This window comes from Schistocerca serialis, chromosome 9 (genome assembly GCF_023864345.2).
Source record: "Schistocerca serialis cubense isolate TAMUIC-IGC-003099 chromosome 9, iqSchSeri2.2, whole genome shotgun sequence".
NCBI lineage: Eukaryota > Metazoa > Arthropoda > Insecta > Orthoptera > Acrididae > Schistocerca > Schistocerca serialis.
In genome coordinates this window covers 255307495-255329919 of record NC_064646.1, presented here as the reverse complement: position 1 = coordinate 255329919, position 22425 = coordinate 255307495, and the positions used below count along the sequence as shown (strand labels likewise).

Below are 22425 nucleotides of genomic sequence, written 5' to 3'. Positions count from 1 at the left end.
CAAAATGGAGCTGTTTTACTGATGAATTCATAAGCAAAAGAAATAAAATGGCACACGGCATGGCTAGCTCGGAGACCCCAAAGGGTTGTTCAGCCTCGTAATCGGGAATCGACTGAGACGCGCTGTATAGGAGTTCGAGACTCACCTGTAACCTGTAACGTATGTCAACTTCCAGCTTTTCATACTTTTCCGCGTCTGCTTGCTCGTGAGCACTTTTGCTAAGATAGTCTGTGCCCATCAAGAGTTGTTTGAGGTGAAGCCAGTCTCTTCTGAGTCGAATATTCAACCAAGTAGTCTAAGCGTATGTCTCGACCAATAAGAAAGCAGCGAGGCCTGGGCCAGTGCACCGTGTTCGGTATTCGAGTGGGACACACGGGCGGCGGTTTGTCCGATGTATGTAGATGGAGCGGCTGACCAGCGGTTGACGCTTCGGTCTATCTGTAAAATGCTCCAGTGAGATTTGCTTCCTACGTTCTCTGGTTACAAGCCACAAGTAGCGACGTAATGCATTCCGCATTTCAGCTTCACGATTTATTTTAGTGTAAACAACTCACGTCTGTACAGAGCCATGCTTCTCTGTGCCGAAGCACGTGGGCCAGAAATTTTTCTCTATATTGCGCACCTGAGTCATAGGCGAACGATAAAATCCTTGTTCATAGATCTAATTAATCTTGGTATTTTCTTTAATGATTCTTGCTACTGTCGTTGGTTTCTTAAATACTGTATACGAAAATTTTTTGTAGAGTTAACCATTTTATCCGGTAAATAATGACCTGTGTTTTTAGCTCAAGTAACAATTTGCACACGATATATCGGATTTTTCTTATGGTGCTTGCCTTTATTAAAACGACAGTATTCATCCAAAAATTGTAAAAATAGCATTGTGACGGAAGGTACTTTACGTCTTTTTATATAGGCTATCGTTTTCGACTCCTCAACAATCTGTAGGCTCTGTTGTATGAACAATAGAAAGAATTACGGGGAACCAATATCTGCACCTGGTTTCCTTAGAAGACTACACGAACAGTGTCTACTCTTCAACACATGCAACAACAAGTGTCAAGCAAACCACCCAAATTGTCCAGTCATATATCGTTCTAACGATTCTTCTTAATTTGCAATTATTTTTCTAATTAACTTGGAAAGTCATACGGCAGTGGGTATTCTAGCACGATGATTTTGTCTTCAGCAAACCTATTTGCTCTCTGAGAGCTGCTTGCACATTCAGCATTTATTTATTCAGCACAAGGTTCAAAAAATGGCTCGGAGCACTATGGGACTCAACTGCTGAGGTCATTAGTCCCCTAGAACTTAGAACTAGTTAAACCTAACTAACCTAAGGACATCACAAACATCCATGCCCGAGGCAGGATTCGAACCTGCGACCGTAGCGGTCTTGCGGTTCCAGAATGCAGCGCCTTTAACCGCACGGCCACTTCGGTCGGCAGCACAAGGTTTCTAGTAGGATTTACGTATGAATTTTTCAGCTTCCAGAAGGTAAGTTTGCATCAAGATCTCAGGAGCAGGTAAAGATGTGCCAGTCTCTATTAAGAGTCCATTACAAGTTCGTCTTTTTTCAGTATTTTTAGTCTTTATGTGGAAAAGGAAGTCACAATTGGGAGACAAGCATGCTAATTTCACGGCAATATGATGAGACATTTATACGTTTCGTAAGTCAATGATAGACTCACTGATAGGAAACTGCATTATTGTTTGTTGTCGTGGTCTTCAGTCCTGAGACTGGTTTGATGCAGCTCTCCACGTTACTCTATCCTGTGCAAGCTTCTTCATCTCCCGGTACCTACTGCAACCTACATCCCTCTAAATCTGCTTAGTGTATTCATCTCTTGGTCTCCCTCTACGGTTTTTACCCTCCATACTGCCCTCCAAACTAAATTGGTGATACCTTGATGCCTCAGAACATGTCCTACCAATCGATCCCTTCTTCTAGTCAAGTTGTGCCACAAACCCTCTTCTCCCTAATTCAATTCAACACCTCCGCATTAGTTATGTGATCTACCCATCTCATCTTCAGGATTCATCTGTAGCACCACATTTCGAAAGCTTCTATTCTCTTCTTGTTCAAACCCATTACAGTCCATGTTTCACTTCCATTCATGGCTACACTCCATACAAATACTTTCAGAAACGACTTCCTGACACTTAAATCTATACTCGATGTTAACAAATTTCTCTTCTTCAGAAACGCTCTCCTTGCCATTGCCAGTCTACATTTTATATACTCTCTACTTGACCTTCATCAGTTATTTTGCTCCCCAAATAGCAAAACTCCTTTACTACTTTAAGTGTCTCATTTCCTAATCTAATTTCCTCAGCATCACCCGACTTAATTCGACAACATTCCATTATCCTCTCTTTGCTTTTGTTGATGTTCATCTTATACACTACTTTCAAGACAATGTCAATTACGATCAACTGCTCTTCCAAGTCCTTTGCTGTGTCTGACAGAATTACAATGTCATGGGTGAACCTCTTTTTATTTCTTTTCCATGGATTTTAATACCTTTTCCGATTTTTTCTTTTGTTTGCTTTACTGCTTGCTCAGTATACAGATCGAATAACATCGGGGAGAGGTTACAACCCTGTCTCACTCCCTTCCCAACCACTGCTTCCATTTCAGGTCCCACGACTTTTATAATTGCCACCTGGTTTCTGTGCAAATTGTAAATTTTTCGCTCCCTGTATTTTACCCCTGACACTTTCAGAATTTTAAAAAGAGTCAACATTGTCAAAAGCTTTCTCTAAGTCTACAAATACTATAAACGTAGGTTTCCTTTTCCTTAATCTATTTTTTAAGATAAGTCGTAGGATCAGTATTGCCTCACGTGTTCCAACATTTCTACGGAATCCAAACTGATCTTTCTCGAGGTCGGCTTCTACCAGTTTTTCCATTCGTCTGTAAAGAATTCGCGTTAGTATTTTTCAGCCGTGACTTATTAAACTAATAGTTCGGTAATTTTCACATCTGTCAACACCTGCTTTCTTTGGGATTGGAATTATTATGTTCTTCTTGAAGTCTGAGGGCATTTCGCCTGTCTCATACATCTTGCTCACCAAATGGCAGAGTTTTGTCAGGATTGGCTCTCCCAAGGCTGTCAGTAGTTCTAAAGGAATGTTGTCTACTCCCGGTGACTTGTTTCGACTTACGTCTTTCTGTACTTTGTCAAACTCTTCACGTAGTATCATATCTCCCATTTCAAAACTGCATTATTACGGTATACGCAAATATTCATTTAAGTCCACAAACTTAACAGTTACGCAAAGTAAGAGATCTCTGTGTTACTATGGTCTTAAAATACAGCCTGGTGACCTTAAATTGATAAGTATCCACCGATAGTAAGTGGTCTTTTTAATTAGTGGTATTTTCTGTACAAATTCTTCATGTACTCAGAATTAACTTAAGGGTACTGTTAATTAATAGTACGAAGGGGACTGACAAATTTAATTCCTCACCCGCCGGACGCAATACCATCAACAAAGTCATATGGCAACACTCTACGAGGCACTGCACACATGATTGGACTTTTCTCCAGGACATTTGGTCAAAGCTTGATGCTCAGGAACTTCAGATCACCATCTTTCCTGCATTTTCCGTCCTGATACTGATGGTGAAAATTTCTTCCGTTACCAGACGAGACCTCGAGCACCGTTGCACGAGTGTGCCTCGGCTCCGGAGGCAGGAGATGATAACTTCATGAAAGAAATTTATTTTTGGGCTTAAAGAGCTTACAGAAACTTGGTGTCCTCGATTTTATAGTGCTAGATCATAATCACGATGCTGTTGCTGTGACATAAGCTGGATCTATACGACAATTTATTAATTTGTTAAGTTGCTTGCAGTTGTGGCAGCTCTTGTTGCATTGGCTACAGCGCGGAGGCCTACGCCTACAAGCGGTGTGTGGCGTGAAACCCTGTAGTGGCAGACAGAGAGACAAGCGGCTGCTGCAAATTGAAACCATTAGCGGTCGCTTCGATGTCTGGCGAGCATCGTAACAGCCGTCTGCGGCGATGGTGAAAAGCCTGACGAAATGTCTCACCCGCTCTGAAAGTACCCTGTGCGGTCGCACTGGAGATGCTGATTACTTTGCTAGTATCCAGCTATGGATGTGTCAGTTGCGATGTCTCCAACTCACCGTGAAATTCTTTCGCTAGTCTAAAACGTTTCATTATTTTGTGTGTCCTCCTGCGTAAACTCCTCGCACATTTTGGAGACAGAAGTTGTAATAGCACGCCATTCCATCCGAGATAAATATTGTTTCATTAGTGAACGATAAAGACGTAAAAACAAGGACGCTATCGCGCGCCTCCTGGAGATCACTATGCATCTAACCAAATGTGATGATATAAAAGCTAAAGTAAACGTTAGACCTAACTTCCGCAACTCATTAATTAGTGTACAGAAAAGTTAAAAGTTAATAAAGGTGCAGTACACTATTATCGCTCTCTCACGCAGCAACCGCGTAAGAGTAGGTTACTGTGACTCGGAGGTTTGGACCTGTGGGGCAGGCCCGGTTTGCTTCCGAATACGGGTTTGTATTCACATTATTATCTACCTAAAGTACTCCAATTTTTCTAGGTGCTGGAAACCGGAGTTCAGAAAAAGCCTGAATATTTCACTATTATTATTAGTAGCCTGCTAGACGTCAGCTTTGCCACGAGCTCACCCGTCAATTACTACATAATCCGTCAATTATCATAAAGAAATATTTAATATGCGACGATAAATCTCTCTGTAGTGGGTATCACCGACATCTAAAGTTTCTTGAACTACATGAAATTATGCGCAGCAACACATATAATGCGACTTTTACAATGCCTGCTTTGATACGTCTTTCTTATCGGATGAATTTAACAGTACGTAAAGTACAGGGTGATTCAAAAAGAATATCACAACTTTAGGAATTTAAAACTCTGCGACGACAAAAGGCAGAGCTAGGCACTATCTGTCGGCGAATTAAGGGAGCTATTAAGTTTCATTTAGTTGTACATTTGTTCGATTGAGGTGCTGTTGACTAGGCGTCGGCGTCAGTTGATGCTAAGATGGCGACCGCTCAACAGAAAGCTTTTTGTGTTATTGAGTACGGCAGAAGTGAATCGACGACAGTTGTTCAGCGTGCATTTCGAACGAAGTATGGTGATAAACCTCCTGATAGGTGGTGTATTAAACGTTGGTATAAACAGTTTACAGAGAATGGGTGTTTGTGCAAAGGGAAAAGTTCTGGACGGCCGAGAACGAGTGATGAAAATGTAGCACGCATCCAGCAAGCATTTGTTCGCAGCCCAGGAATTAGCTGTTCCCTCAGCTCGAACAAGAAGCACAACAATTCATATTTCAGCAGGATGGAGCGCCACCACATTGGCACTTATCTGTCCGTAACTACCTGAACGTCAACTACCCGAGGCCATGGATCGACCGCCAGGCAGCCCGTGACAGAGCACTTCATCACTGGGCTCCAAGAAGCCCTGATCTTACCCCCTGCGATTTTTTCTTATGGGGGTATGTTAAGGATATGGTGTTTCGGCCACCTCTCCCAGCCACCATTGATGATTTGAAACGAGAAATAACAGCAGCTATCCAAACTGTTACGCCTGATATGCTACAGAGAGTGTGGAACGAGTTGGAGTATCGGGTTGATATTGCTCGAGTGTCTGGAGGGGACCATATTGAACATCTCTGAACTTGTTTTTGAGTGAAAAAAAACTTTTTAAATACTCTTCGTAATGATGTATAACAGAAGGTTATATTATGTTTCTTTCATTAAATACACATTTTTAAAGTTGTGGTATTCTTTTTGAATCACCCTGTATCCATCAGTATTATCACTGACTTAAGCATCAAGATATTTTATTGAGGAAAGTTCTATTGAAGTTGACATATCTTTCCATCCCCCATCCTGAGAAATCCAACCAGTTTGTTTTGTTTGTGCAGTTCGTCGTTCAGTACGCTGAAACAGGCCACTCGTTTTTACGAACAGTAAGCGCTGCTAGAGTGCTATAACGGACTACCGCTAATAATGAGGCCTTGTAAAGAGTGTGCGAATAGTGTTAAGACTGATAACACACCTGCTATTTGGGGCATGTGCTCATGGCTACATCTGCCGTCACCAATCGCCTGTAACACTTATTCCCCAGCCCCCTTAACTGCTCTCGGTCAGAAGACCAAATGTCTAGCACTAATACGTCGATTTGGGCACACTGCCGCCGGATTTGTTTCATTTGGTATTCTTATTAAGGGTCAGCAGATCAATCTCCAACCCAGAACAGCAACATGGAGCGGCCATAACTTCCGAACAAATTTTCTCGCTGTGAAGGTCCGAGGATACGACTCTGCCTCTGTCAGTGGAAGTCGGAAGGCTTGCCAATGTGTGGAAAACAGGAAAGAAGATACCCTCAAATTTTAATCAAATTTAAACGCCAATTACCGTATATAACACGCCTTGAGCACACGATTCATTTCAAACAAGATTTGCTACCCTCGTGTGAGGAAACGCAGAAATTAATCGGACCTGTAGTAACCTACTGACGTCTCCCACAAGTGAAAGGCGCATGTGATAGTGACAGAAGATGTGTTTGTACGTGTCACTGCAACAAATGCTCTGTCTGCACGGCTACCCCATCTCTCTGGAGCACTGTAAGTTCAAAACCTAAGGAATCATTCCATCGTCCCCATTTCGTGTGACAACGGTACTATGAACTCATCAAGGACGACAAGTGGCTCGTCTAACATGTGAAACTACCAAATTCTGTTAAACTCATAAGCTCAATGTGAGCTGATGTAAGAGTAAGGGTTTAGACTGGTTCCGGCCAGGGTGGGCGAGCGGTTCTAGGCGCTACAGTCTGGAACCGCGCGACCGCTACGGTTGCAGGTTCGAATCCTGCCTCGGGCATGGATGTGTATGATGTCCATAGGTTAGTTAGGTTTGTGTAGTTCTAAGTTCTAGGGGACTGATGACAGAAGTTGAGTCCCATAGTGCGCAGAGCCATTTGAACCATTTTATACATTTGCATTCTGGAGCGTCGGTAACACACTTCCGGTCGTCAAGTCAAAGGTTCCCGACAGGTTTCCTAAATGAAGCGAATGTCTTGATGCTCTTACCAAAGATAAAAAAGGAATGGTGTCATGGGCTTTAACGCTCTGTCATTAGGGATGGAGAGCATGATCTCAATGATGAAAGATAGGGAAGACAACTGGCCGTATCCTTTCTAAGAATCAACCCGGAATTCGCCTTTAGGATTATCATGAAAAACCGTATCTGGTTGGTACGACGGTGATTTGAATTAGCGTCCTCCAGAATAGAAGCCCGGTATCTTATCACCGCAGCACCTCGCTCTATGTCCAAAAGGACAAGTGTCCAAAACGAAAAGTGTCTACTACAAAATCGTACAACATTTTGGTGGTAAACATACGTAATGCTTGAGGACAGACTACTTTGTAGCTAAGTTTTAATATAAAAATGAGTGAATACCCCAGCCGTTTTGGAAAAGAGTGGAGTAAAAAGACACTAATTCAAGAGGTCGTTTGCTTATCAATGATAAGCATTACTTGGATCTGAGTGAAAATCAATCAGAGCAGAGCATACATCTTCACCGTGTAACCCGTTTCCAAATGTGTCTTTGGAATATACGTAAATTCTGCCGAGTTTGCTTTACGAATATAAACAGGACTGAACCGCAGATAATAACTCGTCCAGTGTTTGAGGCAGAAAACATGATAAACAAAATGAAAGGTGCTATGAAGTGTGAGTGATAAGAACAGCACGAAAGGCTTGGCTGCAGTGACGGCAAGCGATGACTTGATCTACACTAAAGGGAAGTGATGCGATGTCTTCCAGGTACTTGATATTCTGGTCGGCGTCATAATCTCATTCGATATGTGTTCATCCTGTGTCTATGTCACTGACGGACATCGCTTCAACTAGGGTGTGTTCCCGAGATGGCAACGTTGTAATCGTTAAGTTTAATTCTGTTTATGCGTCAGTTAAGCTCTAGAACAAACCATACAGATTCTGAAATCGAAATGAGATTACTGAGTGGATGTAAGGAAAGGTTGTTTATGGTTGCGTATCAAAGAGACTCTGCAAATGACAGAGGTGTGACAGCTATTTTTGCTTATGGCACCCTGAATAGTAATTGTGTGTATTCAATTGAAATAGTCTTTATTTTTTTTTTACGATCTTAGAAGTGTTAAAAAGAGTGACAATATTTGACGACTGATGCATATTGTACGTCCTATTTAAACAATGAAATGTTTGAGACTGTTCCGTTCTGTTCACCTAAATCTCTTATCATCCGCTGGCGGGTGTGGCCGTGCGGTTCTAGGCGCTTCAGTTTGGAACCGCGTGACCGTTACGGTCGCAGATTCGAATCGTGCCTCGGGCATGGATGTGTGTGATGTCCTTAGAATAGTTAGATTTAACTAGGTCTAAGTTCTAGGGCACTGATGACCACAGATGTTATTTCCCATAGTGCTCACAGCCATTTGAACCATTTTGAGCTTATCATCCCCAAAATTCAACCAAGTGATCAAAATACCACTATACAAAGCTTCAAAACAGAGCCAGTACACTATGAATAGTTAATAAGGCATGACCCAATCCTGCCCCTGTGATTTCTTCAAAATTTTTTTTTATAAATGGAATTTTGAAAGTCAAATATGGATATCCTGCTGGTTGCGTTGCTCAATTAATGACCTGAGTTACTAAATTCATAACTTCTTCTGTTATGACATCTAAATTCGAAACGCGCAAGTAGACTCTGATCCAGCCTAATAGATCCACTATCGTGTCCCTATAATGCTGCAGTGGACAGCAACACAAATAAATCCCAAAACAATTTTTTGCAATCGCCTGTCTGGCACAACGTTTAGGTCAATGGTCTGCGTGGATGGCGCTCTTAGTTCTTGTAAAAAGTATAAGGCGAATATCAAGACGTTCCACACGTATTTGCGCTATTTTCAATCTGCCTTGGACGTCAATGCAGACAAAAGCAAGGTACAAAGATTATCTTGCGATACAGTTGCGAATCGACACAAGACCTCGATGTGAATAACACACTCACTTTCGTTGCACACGTTGTCCATTCTTACCTAGCTCCGTGGGTGCTGACAGCAACTTGTCACATTTGTTTATGGAAGCGAAAGCAACCGTTGTTAGCGTATCTGTTTTCGATTGAACATTCGCTCTATGCTGTTCGCAAATCCTATAACTTGCATAGTCTGACATCTGATATGTTGAAATGTTTCATCTGCTCCACATACTTAGACACCGACACTCAATCTGATGATGATCTCGTCGTCGACAGTACATTCCAATAACCTTTTTGGTTTTTGATATATAGAATTTCCCACTTAGAGACATTGTATTATCATTCCATCTTTCGAGATAAGCCATTTGATTTCATAGCATTAAAAACATTCTTGTAAGTTTTCATATGAGAACCTTGGTAAAACACAATTTTCTAATCTGGTAATAAATTCCGATTAGTACGTAAGAGCTGACTGAACAACAATGGTGCATTTGTTTATTCTGGAGGCTTTAAAAACTGACAGTTGACAAAATGGCTTCAAAACACTTCCCACAACCAGAGAAAACAAAATTTTGAGGAATTTAAACACAGTATTGACTTTATTATTTCACGAAACAACATTCTTACATTCGATATTCTCACACCCTTTGATCGCTGGTGGTCAACTTGGCAAAACGATTTCGCAATGTTCCCAGACGAGTCTCAGACACACGTCTTCATTGAATCAGATAGCAAATTTCGTATTTGGATGAAAGTTATGGGTTGATAGCTGTACCAGGAAACCTTATTCAGCGGTTTATTTCAATTACTTTTGGTCGCTGTGATGCATCGTGAAATACTTCAGTTGTTAGGTTTCATCAACCCTAAACCACTACAGCAACTTCCTATTAATTACAGCGGCAGACTTTCCAATAACCTTACAGCCGATTTTTCCAGCATTTTCAATCTAATATAGAAATGACGCTTCCGCAAAAATTTCAGTTACCTGTCATATGTGAATTGTGAAATAACAAATACTCTATATCAGGTAACAACTTCCCATTTGGGCACAACTGTTGACAATTTCACATAATTGTTGGCACGCATCTTATTTCAACTGATAGACTTCTGACTTGAAACATTTTCCCCTGGTAGTCGTATATGCTGAGAAAGTTGATCAACGTGTCCATGGAGGTGTTTACATCAAATTAACTACTGACATAAGTATGGAGTCTTCAATAGCTAGTGTCAATATGAATAAAGTCATTTCGGGTACTAGACTGCATCAATTTGTAACACTAAACACGTCCACAAAACCAAACCGACGTTTTCACTCTCTTTGCAGTAATTTGCGTCAGATCGATGAAACTCATTTTTTCCATTGCTATGTTTTCTGTACATGAACTGCTATGTGAGGTAAATGCACATTCTCACACAGCCACTGTCAACGTGAATAAGGTCCTACAGGGTTTAATGTAGGATCAGTTTGCAATACCAAAAACAGCTATAAATCAAATCGACGTTTCGTCGCTTTTAGCAGCGGTTCTCTTCAGGAAGATGAAAATGATTTTATCCTGGCAGGAGTTTTCTGCATGTTAACTCCCCCCTCCCCTGCTAATCTCGACCTGTAATACTATAAACACATATAAAAGTAATCAGCGTTTCTACTCTCTTTGCTGAGATTCTCTTAAGTATGGTGAAATTAGTCTTACACTTGGTGGTGTCTTCTGCGCATTAATAGTATCTGATATATGTGTGCAGGCTCCCACAGACAGTGTCGAATAGTCTTGTTGGGTATTAGGCAGCGCCAGTTTTTAACACTAAAAGCGCCTGTAAAAGAAGAACGATGATTCTACTCTCTTAGCAGGGTTTGTCTTCAGGACGATGAAACAAATACAATCGTGGAAGTTGTTTTCTGCACATTAATTACTGTGTGGTTGACATGTGCGTAGGTTCCCTCAATAGGGCCACATTGAATTAAGTCCTTTCGATTAGTTTTTAACACTGCAAAGACCTGTATAACAAAACGGAAGTTCCGACTCTGTTTGCGGCCGTCATCTTCAGAGCGATGAAACTGTGTTTCTAGATGCCGGACCACTGATTGTTCTCCGATGCAGTCCATGTTCACTAGTTCGACCAGAATCCTTTCGGTTGTTAGGGTGCTTCAATTTGCAACACTAAAAATACCTATAAAACCTAACCGATGTTTCGACTCTCTTCGCAACCGTCATCTTCAGGACGACGAAACTATATAACTGTTGTAGGTTCGTATCACTACTCGCTTCCCGGGGTGATGCAGCTTCGCCGCCTGAGCCGGGAGCTCGCGCCCGCGGACTGCGCGAACTGTTGCAGGTTCTGCGGAGCGACGCGAAGTACTCGAGTGGCGGCCGGGCTCCAGATTTCCGGCGGCCGGCGCATTCCGACGCTCCAGCTCCAGCTCCGGCGTCCGCGGCCCGGGTCACCTCCCCGCCACCGCCGCCGTCGGCAGCCGCCCCTGCCAAAGGTCCTGCGGCCAGGCGTGGCCCCTCCCTCTGCTGAAGAAGATCAAGGTGAGGCGGCAGGAGGAGCGAGGTGGGTGTCGCCGCCGCCGCCGCCGCTATATAAGCCCCAGCGCGTCTGCAGTCGGCACACACCACCAACGACCGTCGTTGCCTCTGCAGTGCAGCCCGCCTTCTACTCCACCACCACCACCATGCAACTGGTGAGTATACAGTGTGGAACCGCCAGCTACCTCACGGCCGGGCACCACGGGAGACTGTTACCGCGCCATTTGCTCACTTTGCGTTTCACTCCTACAGTGGATACGTACGGTTCACTCAGCTGTCTGCGATGTTTCTGTCTTGTTAGAACTCTATTAACTCCCACGTTCGCGTGTCTGCAAAAATTTACTCAGCAACTTATGTGATGCGTTGCAAAGTCATATAAGTTCTTATGAAAATTCGTAACTTGTAATAATACGTGGTACTTGTATTTGAGACGGAATACCTAAAGCTTTCGAAATTCCCCTCCGTTGTATACACGTACTGCAGATGATGTATATCTCATAACGTGGTTAGATTATGTATAATCGTCTGTCTAGACTTGACCGCGTTGATCCTTGACTATTCATTCTTGACTGCTTAGTCAGTAATACGATTTCAGAGTTCTGTAACGTTCAGTGTGTTGTCGTGATTTCCAATAGGCAACTGAATACCCATACACAACAAACTTGAATGACGCTTGCAAACTTTCCTGAATCTAAAGTTGGCTTTCTAAAGGCATACATCCTGCCTCATTATTCGTACCTGGCGACGAAGCTAATAACCGCATCTAAGATACGTTACTGTTCGGAAAAAGTGTACTACCGAGCTCTAAACTAGTTGGGTCAATAGGTTCCTTTTTTTAAAAACCAGCTCCTATGAAACTATGAATTACTCAGAGGGAGGAAAATATACTCAGAAAAGTTGTTTACTGGGAACGAAATATCTTGAAAGCTGGTAAGGGAAGAAATACTTGCTGTATTGTATGCTATACGTTTCTGCAGCGTTGGATCCTAGCTTCTCTTCCGGTCGACAGACGACGTCCCTGTGTGGGTAGCGTTTGTATGCGCTCGCACCAGCGCAATTGTTAAGCGTGTTGAGTGGAGCAGCGGCGTCCAGTGACGCATCCCGACCAGCACTGGCACCACATCGCCGGCCTCTGTTACGCAAGTGGAACCGACGCTGACATAAATTTTCCGGCTCAGCGGGCACTTGTGTGGACTGGACCGGAGGCCCTTACTTAGCCGCAATGGTCACTGCGGTGTTGCCTTCCCACGGAGCCACGCGTAAATCTAGACTCAGCGTCCGGGTCACGACCACGGAGTTGCCGCCGAGCGACCTTACACCTGTTACCTCGCTGGACTGGTACCGCTGCCGACGCGGCGACAAGCTGTCGAAGTTTAGTTTAGCTCACGAACGAACTGAATGAGCAATTACCAGGTAGTGTAGTATTTACTTAGCGTGTGCCTAGTACAGATATATCGGTAATTACATAATACATATATAAATACACATATTTAAAGTAATGTACGTTCTTCATAACTGTGTATCCAATCCTTCAATCCAGCGCACAGCGTCTGGAGTTGCTAGCAGGAAGTCCTCTTCGTCGCCGTCATATGCCCGAATCTTGCAGTCACTGACAGTATCATGAATAGTCTGGTGTGGAGCACAGCAATGATATTCTGAATTAGGCATTTTTTTTTTCACTTGGGGAGAGCATCGACCTTGAGTCTTTCTGATTCTGTTCAGGCCAGTTTAGGTCTTGCATGGTAGGCGGGATCCGCTTGGAAGTGTAGCACCGGCAAAGGTGTTATGTAGGCGCATATCTGTTAGTTTCCTGTCCTCAACTTTTGAGCCAGGTTGTGAAGATGCTGTCTGAAGGATAGTGTAGGATGCAAGATGACACCAAGATCTTTTAGATTCCAGTCATGACGAAGAATTCTGATTCTGAAACTTACATTCAGATTAACGTTCGGTAAACGATTATTTAACTGTAAACAAGGCGCCTCTATTTTACACACAGTGGGTCAAAGTCTCCAGATTTTGAAGTAATTGTCTAGTACAGACAGGTCTTTGGACAGGATTTCTTCTGTTCCAATTTTCTGGTGCAGCTAGAGCCAGGTCATCAGCATCACAGAATTTTCTGAACGAAGTGTCAGGTAGTTCAGATAGATAAGCTGAACAATAATGGCAAGAGAACTGATCTTTGGGGCAATCTGTTGTTTAGCTTCCCCTCCTTGCTTACTTTGCTTTCAGTGATAACTGGAACAACCGATTGCTGAGCTTATTGTTAACCAGTTGGGCCATCGTTTTGCTTTGCAGAAATTTGTAGATACCTTCTCTCCAAGGGGTACGCTGTATTAAACTACGAAAAAATGGATTCCGTTTACCCGGTGTCGCGGCGCTTAAACACCGGACTTTAATAACTTTGTCGATGATGGGACAGTAAGCCTAACCTACCACTCTTTAGCTTCCTAAATTCCCATGGAAGAACACGATAGCAACGACCTACATCATAAAGAGTAAACTCTTACTGGAAAGGGGGGAGTGGGGAAGAAGTGTGACAAAACAACGGGAACTGGAAGAAACACTTGACGCTAGTAATAGTAGTAAACGTTCCAATGAAAACTTAGATGTGTTGGGAGAGAGATCCGTAGACAGGCGATGCTTATTTCATGGGAATGACATATTTATAAGACTCTCGTGAGACTTTTTTTTCCTATTGCTGCTTGGCACCATGAAAGATCGAAACAGTTGAGACACGTTTAGACACTGTTGGCGAATTTCGGGGTATGGCCAAGTGGCATAGTCGTCTTGAAACGAATTTCTCATCGTCATCTTAAGTCGAACTGACTTCGTCTGAAAATGACGGATGCGAAAACTAATTGGAACGATGCTTCGAGTCGATACCGTCACTCACTTGATATACCAAGAAGAATACGCCAGATAAAGACACGTGAGCTCACTATATATTAGCATTTAATAGAGATATCCTGGAACTTGTACGGAAATAGTCGGATGAAGACTGACGGAGACTTCGCGAAATCCTGATGAGTGAATTTAAAGAACCAAGAGCAGGAGATACGCCCGCAGCAGTTCTACTAGTTCTGTAGTATGTGTCACGTACAGGGCGAGGAAATTTCGATACTAGCCATTAGACTGCACTCAGTGGAACAGTAATTTTCGCCGCGTTGTTCAGACGAACAATGTGAGCTGGTTCGTATGTTTCGAAACCTGCCTGAGTCACGAGAGTGGGGAGTTTCCACCTGAGATAGTTTAACCGTGTGCCGGATAATTTTTACCTGCTTATCCACACAACACTGATAAACAATAGGTGTTGCCGCTGTAATAAAGAAAAACATCCAATGTCCTCACAAAAATTCTTAGATTAATCATAAGTCCAATTAATACACAAGATAACTACGTAGTTGAAGAGTATTTGTATAGAGAGTGCTATTACGAAACCACAATCTTATTTTAAGTACGAAGTTCATTGTAGAGGACATTGTTCTGATGACATACTCAGAGATGTGCCATAGTTATTAAGACGTTAGAGTAATATTCGGGTTTCTCTAAATTACTCAAAGCAAAGGTATGTATTGGTCCTTCGAAAGAGCCACAATATCTCGTCTCACGGCCGTTCTGTCGGAGCATTTCGTTTGTGGCTAACGTCTTCTTCATCGACAGTATAATAAACGACCAATCTTACTTCTTCCCTTCGGCGACTTTACAAACCCTAGGTTTGTCAAACGTACTGCCATGAAATCTACTAATCTCTGCTCCGCCTGATTTTCTGTTCTTACGGCTCCTCCCCAACTGTGCAATCATTAAGTGTCTCACAAGTACCACAGCTCAGCAAACAACCACTTTCTCATTGCACAACTAGCGCTGGTTAACGGGGAGCACCTGTTAGCATTTTACCAGTAATTAACATAGCATTACACGAGAACTTTTCCCAGCAGAGCACAATGGTTTCTTCCGGTTTTGAAGCAGATTAAGGGCAGTGACCTGTTTTCCACGCGTGCGGCGTAATAATACCGTAGGTTTACACTTTCCTTATGCAACGCGTTTTTGATAACTTCCTGGCTCACCTTATGAAACAGCTTGTGGTGTGACATTAGAAAGTACATTCAGACTAAAGAGCATTGTACCACACATATCGTTTTGTCGGTTGAGAATTTATCTATTACGGTCGTATAGTTGGATATGAAGGACACCTTCCAAGTCCGTCGGAATTTTGATGCACGGAAGAAGGAAAAATGTGCATCAAAATTCCTATACAGCTTGGTATCTGAGATGATCTGTTTCATTCTTTGGAACTGCTTGATTTTTCCGAAATGGACGCACTGCTGTTCTCGTTCACTGCTTCGTGTTTTCGGCAGTGGTGTTGTCAACAGAAAGTGACACAAGGCGAAATTCGAAGTTTGTTGAATAACTCACAGTCTCCCAAAAAACGTTCAGACTAACACAGTGATTTATATACGGGGTACGGAGCTGTAGTCAATTTACCTCGAATTTAAGTCGGAGATTAGCTGAAAATGAGTAACTAAAGTGTTCGTTTTGGGCGAAGGGCAATTTGTTGTCAGGGCTGACATTTAGGCAGGCCGGTGTTTGAGGGGGCGGAACTGATGGGCCGGAGGGGAGACGTAACCGGATGCAAGAGCGACCAGGCAGGGCTGCCAACCTTGATCCCGCGTGACCCCACGTAACCGGGTCCAGGGTCTTTGGTGCGAGGAGCGGCCCATCTGTCAAACGGACAGCGAGGGCGCGTAGCATCGGCGCAGAGGGTGGCGACACAGGCGAGCAAGTGCGAAGAGGAACTCGTAACTGGATAGACTTTTGTGTGGTTCGAAAATGCTTCGGATGCCGTGCTTTACGCAGTGGAACGCCTCTTTTTCATGCACGTGATTGGCTTTTAGGAGAGGTGACGTAGCAAATTCTTCTTGCAACAGACCACCGATCCGTGACGCTGTTCTGTTGGGCTTCCATTGAAATTGCAGAACGTGACGTAGGCGCCGCTAGGGCAATGTGCTGCGGATATTGTGACCCATTGCACGTACTATAGTGCAATGCTAGCTAGCGAATAAAAGAAAGCCATACATAACAGACTACTTATTCAGTGAAAGCGTCTAACGAAGAACTGTCGAATTACTAAGTGCAAGAGAACAATAGGAGTTACGAAATGCGCAAATTTAAAAATAACTGTAATGTAATGGAGTTTCCTACATAGTTCTGTGCTGCTCTTTGGAGAATGAAATATCAAGTGATGCTCCGCAATTCCAGTTGTAATAAAGAAAAAGTGAAGCAATTTTTAATTGTATTAATCATTGTATCGTCGATGGGACGCAGAAATACGATATATGTTTACTAGGCACAAAGATTGTGCAGATACTATTTGCATTGTATCAATTTCTCTTACAGTATTTGAAGCCATTGGTTGGACAACTTGTTCTGCAAACACCTGTGGATATTTATCCGTAAACAATTCACCATCTGACTGCATAATGCCGAGACTGTAGACTAATATGGTGAATTCTTGGTAACAGGTGCTTTTACAATCTCAGTGTTACATCAAGTTTTCTACATACCTTACACGGAGAAATATCCGTTAAAAGCAGTCTGCTGTGACTGTTTCATTTGCATGAAGCTTAGTTTATGATTCAGTGACTTTTGACGTAACATTCTTGCTTCGTTCATGCAAAGAGTGAGCGCAGTTCAGGAATGGAAAGATTTTGAACGTAATTACGGAACCCGTGTTACCGCCACATGGGTTAAATTTTCTTCTTAAAAATGCGAAGCTGTAAAGTATAGAAGTTTTCGCAAAAAAATGCACCCTTCGATTTGAGGAAGGCCACGCGATAGTACTTCCAGTACACTCATGTCAAGTAAAAGTAAAAGTAATTTCCGCGTTTCAGGTACAGGGGATCAGTATGCCGATCTACCACCGACTCATCCCATGCTTATCGCGACATGGGGGAAGGAAGAGAGGGGTTGGTCCAGTTTAACGCTCGCACAGAGATTGACAACTTACAGAAACTATTTATGATTCAAGGAGTTCGTAAACTGGCCTCACTAGACTGAATAAACGCCAATTTAACTAGTTCACAAAAAAATTCCTCAGCAATGGCAGGAATCGACCTCTGGTGTATGCGTGGCAATCACTACCCGACTTTTCAGTTACGGAGATGGAGTGTAGGGTAACTCAGCTGGATAATCTGGCCTGTGCTTCGCTGCTGCGTCTGTTTTACGTGGGTTAGCCGTAGCCTGGAAATATTCTTAGTGTCATAGATATTCAGTTTCTACCGGTGGACAAACTGCATCAGCACCGTCTTGAGATAGAGAGGTTCTTACATGTAGAAATAGAAACAGTACGTGCATTTTCGTTTCTCAGTGCTGTAGCCAACCGTCAGTATATATTGTCACCATTCTACAATGGGCTGATGTTTCATAATTCGTATAGCAAGCCTATAAGATTCGTTTTCGACAGCTGAGCTTCTAAACTAATGTTCTAGGAGTGAATTCAAGTTGATTTATAGTTCTCCGTAATGAGGTCAGACGAACAACTTCCCAGTTTGCACTAACTGTTCCCAGTTTTGACATGTGCTGAGGAATGACACTGGTGTTTTTCTGCCCTCGCAGTTGGTCTGCCTGTCCGCCGTGTTGGCCGTGGCCGTGGCCCGGCCGCAGTTCGGCAACTACTACCAACCGCAGCCCACGTACAGCCCCACGGCGCGCCAGCAGGTGCCCATCCTGCAGTACAGCAACGAGGTCAACCCTGACGGCTCCTACGCCTACAGGTAAGCTCGAGCAACCGCAGATCTGACGGGCAGACGCTGCCTCGTTTCTGAGCTGACACTGTGCTGCACCACAAACGTGTCCTCTGGCTGTCCTATTCTGTAATGTAGCTCCTCGTAAACATTCGTCCTTCAGCTGTCAGGAAGCACGCTATTTTGTGAGTGACAAATGGTGAAAAAAAGGATGACAGGCAAATTGTTTATTTGAATACACTTTGAGATTAAGGCAACGAGAACACAATGATTCTCAGTACGGGTGTAATGCAAAGTAAAGTTTTCTTCACAGACCAAATGCTAAATTTCTCCTATTTCTTTCTCTTTAGTTCTTCTTCGTTTCACCATAACGTAATGTAAAAGCCACAGGAATTTTGGAATTAGTACCATGGTAAGAAGCAGTTGCTGATGGACCAGTCACAGTATAGAGTTGTTGCTCGCCCCAGTCAGATTTTAGGGCATGGATGACAAAGTAGAAAGAAGTACATTTTAAGTGTAGATTCTGGCGAATACGGATCACATATAAAACAATTCAGATACATGCAGGAAAAGCTGTGTAGGAAAAGCCGCACTTACGTTCCATTTACTGAGCTGAGGGCCGAGTTAAGGGTTATCTGTTGATTTCACTGGCACAGAATTACAAAGTGTTATGATAGTAGTGATGACTGAAGAAGAAATTTATTTTCATAAAGTATTGAACATCAAGGTTGGGTGCACAGCCTGCTAAATACTCGCAGCACCAAGAAATTATTCTAGATGGGAATATGGGAAGGAGACCCACTCGTCTCGAGAGAGGATCTGTATGGAGCTATTTACAATAGAAATAGGAGATTGGGTTTCTAAAGCGAGAGTATTTCTCTTCAGCATAACTGCTTTTCTTTAAGCAGAAGATAAAGCGGACTCAGTCGCCAAAAATCATTCTTACAGAAGGATAATAGTTAAATTTTACTACGTTAAAACGCAATCAGCCACCTTTAGATGTATGTGAAAATAGATACTTTTTTTCTTGCATCGTTATTTATACTAACATCATTCCGTACTGTGCCTCCTCCTTGCTTAATGTTTACATCCCTGAACAAGGCGGATAATGCTTCGCAAAATCTGTTTGTCTGCCTGTCGTACATTCCCCAGTGTCAGTTTGTCACCTATATATATCTGATTAAATATCAAGTGTAGCTATTTCCGGTATGTTAGTTATGAATTGAGCCATCTGATCGCTGTACGTCACTTTTAGTAACAAATAATGCGATTTACACAATCAAATGCATGTGACAGGTGAAAGAAAATACTGGCTGGTGCAGTTTTTATATTCAACCCCTGTTATATATAACCCTGTTAAATCTTCTGGTTCTGTGTACAGGTAGCATTGTAACTTCAGTAACTCATTCGAAATCTTAATTTTTCTAAGTACATTATTAGTACCATAATGGGTCACTATTCTGGAGTATATCACTATGTTCCATTTTTTGGAGCATTTTAATATACAGTGCTGAAAATCGTATGAATATCTCTAGACACGACGATGCATTATAAAAACGCCGTATCCTTTTGTTTTTGTTCCCTTAGAAATCGGGCTTGCTTTATCAAACAGTGCTTTGTTTTCCCCTTAGATGTTCTCTATAACAAGTTTCTTCAAGGACGCAGAAAGAGCTTCTTTTGTATAGCTTTTCAGAGACCGCATACTCAGCAGACTTTCCACTCTGATGTTTTATCTTTTTCATGGTAGTCAACCAGAAGTCGGCTTCCCGGTTGAGCATATTGCAATGTTTAATGGGAAGTCTGAGATAAGCATAAGACGCAGTGGGCTCAGTTTCAATGATGCCTACAATATCTGGTAGTGTGTTGATTACAGCTCAGATTATTCCAGTTTTCTCTTCACCACTTTCTCAAGGTCCACACTGTTTCTTTCATACAAGGCTGTGTTCCGGCCATACAAGTTCAGAAAAATTACTCTTCACTTGCTTGCAATACTGGAAACCTTCTTCGTTCATAGAATGTCAAGAGTAACGGACCAAGGAATAGAGCTAATATACTTTATTCGTTAATCTGACCATCGTCAAGTGGACAGTACTGTAACATAGAAAATGACGCATATGATTTTTTAACTATACAAAATTATCAACAATCAGACTGAAGATTCCAAATATGACAATCAGTTCATAGCAATCTACGTTACTTGGTGTAGAATCCCCAGGTCACCGTCAAACGCTCAAATGGGCATGCTCGAGTGGACACTCCGTAATAGTTTGTTCTATTGTTTTCTCCCACACTCGGCAGTCACAGGCAACAGATGAACAGAAAACTGACTTCTTCGATGAACATCTCGCTTCACCTGGCCTGATGTTGGAATCTCTGTCTCCTTTGTCAGATCTAGAAGCAGTTGAACATTTTTGGGTTGATGTTAGTTTCAGCTCTGTCGCCACTTGGGGGTCGCGTCGGAAGAATTGATCGAGTGCGAGTCAGTCTAGGGCTGTTTCGCACGATTTCAGACGTGTTGTTGGTGGACATTGTAGGCTTCGAGCAGGTGGTTCTTATGAGAAGTGATCTTCTTAAGCATGAATGTAGAATACACGGTCGGGGTCTGAGACTTGTTTTTCGTTGCAGCTACCAGACGGGCAACGGCATCGCTGCCCAGGAGCAGGGCTACCTGAAGAACCCCGGCCAGCGAGACCTGGAGGCGGAGAACGTGCAGGGCACCTTCTCGTACACGGCACCCGACGGCACGCCCATCTCGCTTCGCTACGTCGCCGACGAGAACGGCTTCCGCGCCGAGGGCGCCCACCTGCCAACCCCTCCCCCCATCCCGGAGGCCATCGCCCGCTCGCTCGAGGTCATCGCCCGCACCCCGCAGCAGCCCTTCCAGCCGCAGCCGCAGTACAACCCCTTCCGCAGGTTCTAAGCGCAGTCGGCGCCACTGTAGCCGGCCGCCGAGGCTACCACCAGCTCGCGGTCATCCTGCCCACAACACCGTCGTCAACCCCCAAATTGTGACCGAAGTGTGGACACTGTGACACGAGGACTCTTCCCTGAAGGAGTACAAAACTTCTTGCCCCGACCTGTTACGTGTATGACACTGCTGAGGGCAGAGTCTGCGGTATCGGCTACGTTGGTATCACTGCCACCGCCAAACACTCCTCCCCATACGCCCCACCACGACCCCACCAATACGAAACGGCAATGGCATAATGGTTACGTCTTGTTCGCCTCAGGTGCGAGCCGTTGTTCTCCCGTTCGGAGATAGCAGAACGGACACAGTGGCAACTACTTTGGGGTGGACTACGCGGAACGCTAATTCGCTTATTTCTTTTTTAAAAGTTTTGTACATGTACTATTAACGAGCGCGCACACAGATTCTCACGAGCTGAGACAACAAGGCCAGGAGGGTTATCGGAACGGTTCTGTTTCGCTGCCCCGGTGACTGATGGAGAATCCCCCCATCAGTTGCACTCATTGCCCCTCATGTGTTTCCCATGTCGCTGGAAGGCAGCCGCTTTTGGTGATGTGGCTCTCTTTCGAGCTAGCGTTTCGCTTTTGCGAGACGTTTTCTCCATCTTCTATGCTCTCTCTCTCTCTCTCATATGATCATAGTTGTGTCTAATTTCTGTGATCTTAGGTCTGTAATATTTTATAATGAATGAAGTTACAAAAATATGAATTATATCATATTAAAAATGTAAATGATGTACGTTAAACTAAATAAATGTTTAACATAACTTTCTTTTTCCTTTTATTTAATCATGAAAATTCATATGTCGTTAAGATGAAATACAGGCACTCAAGAGATATACACTGTACCGCTATAAATCGAGAAGAATTTTTTAGATGTTGATACTTCACGACTTTATAAGCAACATTAAAACAGGCGGTTGGCTGTTACTTGTTACTCCTATAATAGCTTGAATTTGCTGCATGTCTCTCTCCAGTTACCTTCTCTCATACACGCCCAGGAAAGGACAGCTTTGTGCCACCTTAAAACTAGCGAAGTTATGGATGCAACCGATACCAAATCGAATAACGAGTACTCCTAACCGACGGCCAGTAGATTTTTTATACAACATTTAATAGCCCAACTTTTTCAGAATTCCAAAAAGGGA

The 22425-nt window shown here is 43.2% G+C and overlaps 1 protein-coding gene across 1 annotated transcript; it reads left to right on the top strand.

Annotated features, from left to right (window-relative positions):
• The first annotated feature begins 303 nt into the window (after window positions 1–303).
• Window positions 304–22044, top strand: LOC126419522 (endocuticle structural glycoprotein SgAbd-2). The gene is made up of 4 exons (XM_050086712.1): window positions 304–393; window positions 11513–11725; window positions 18183–18340; window positions 20936–22044. The coding sequence occupies exons 1-4, from the start codon at window positions 304–306 to the stop codon at window positions 21228–21230; spliced, it is 756 nt and encodes a 251-aa protein (XP_049942669.1). The 3' UTR covers window positions 21231–22044.
• Window positions 22045–22425: the final 381 nt, after the last annotated feature.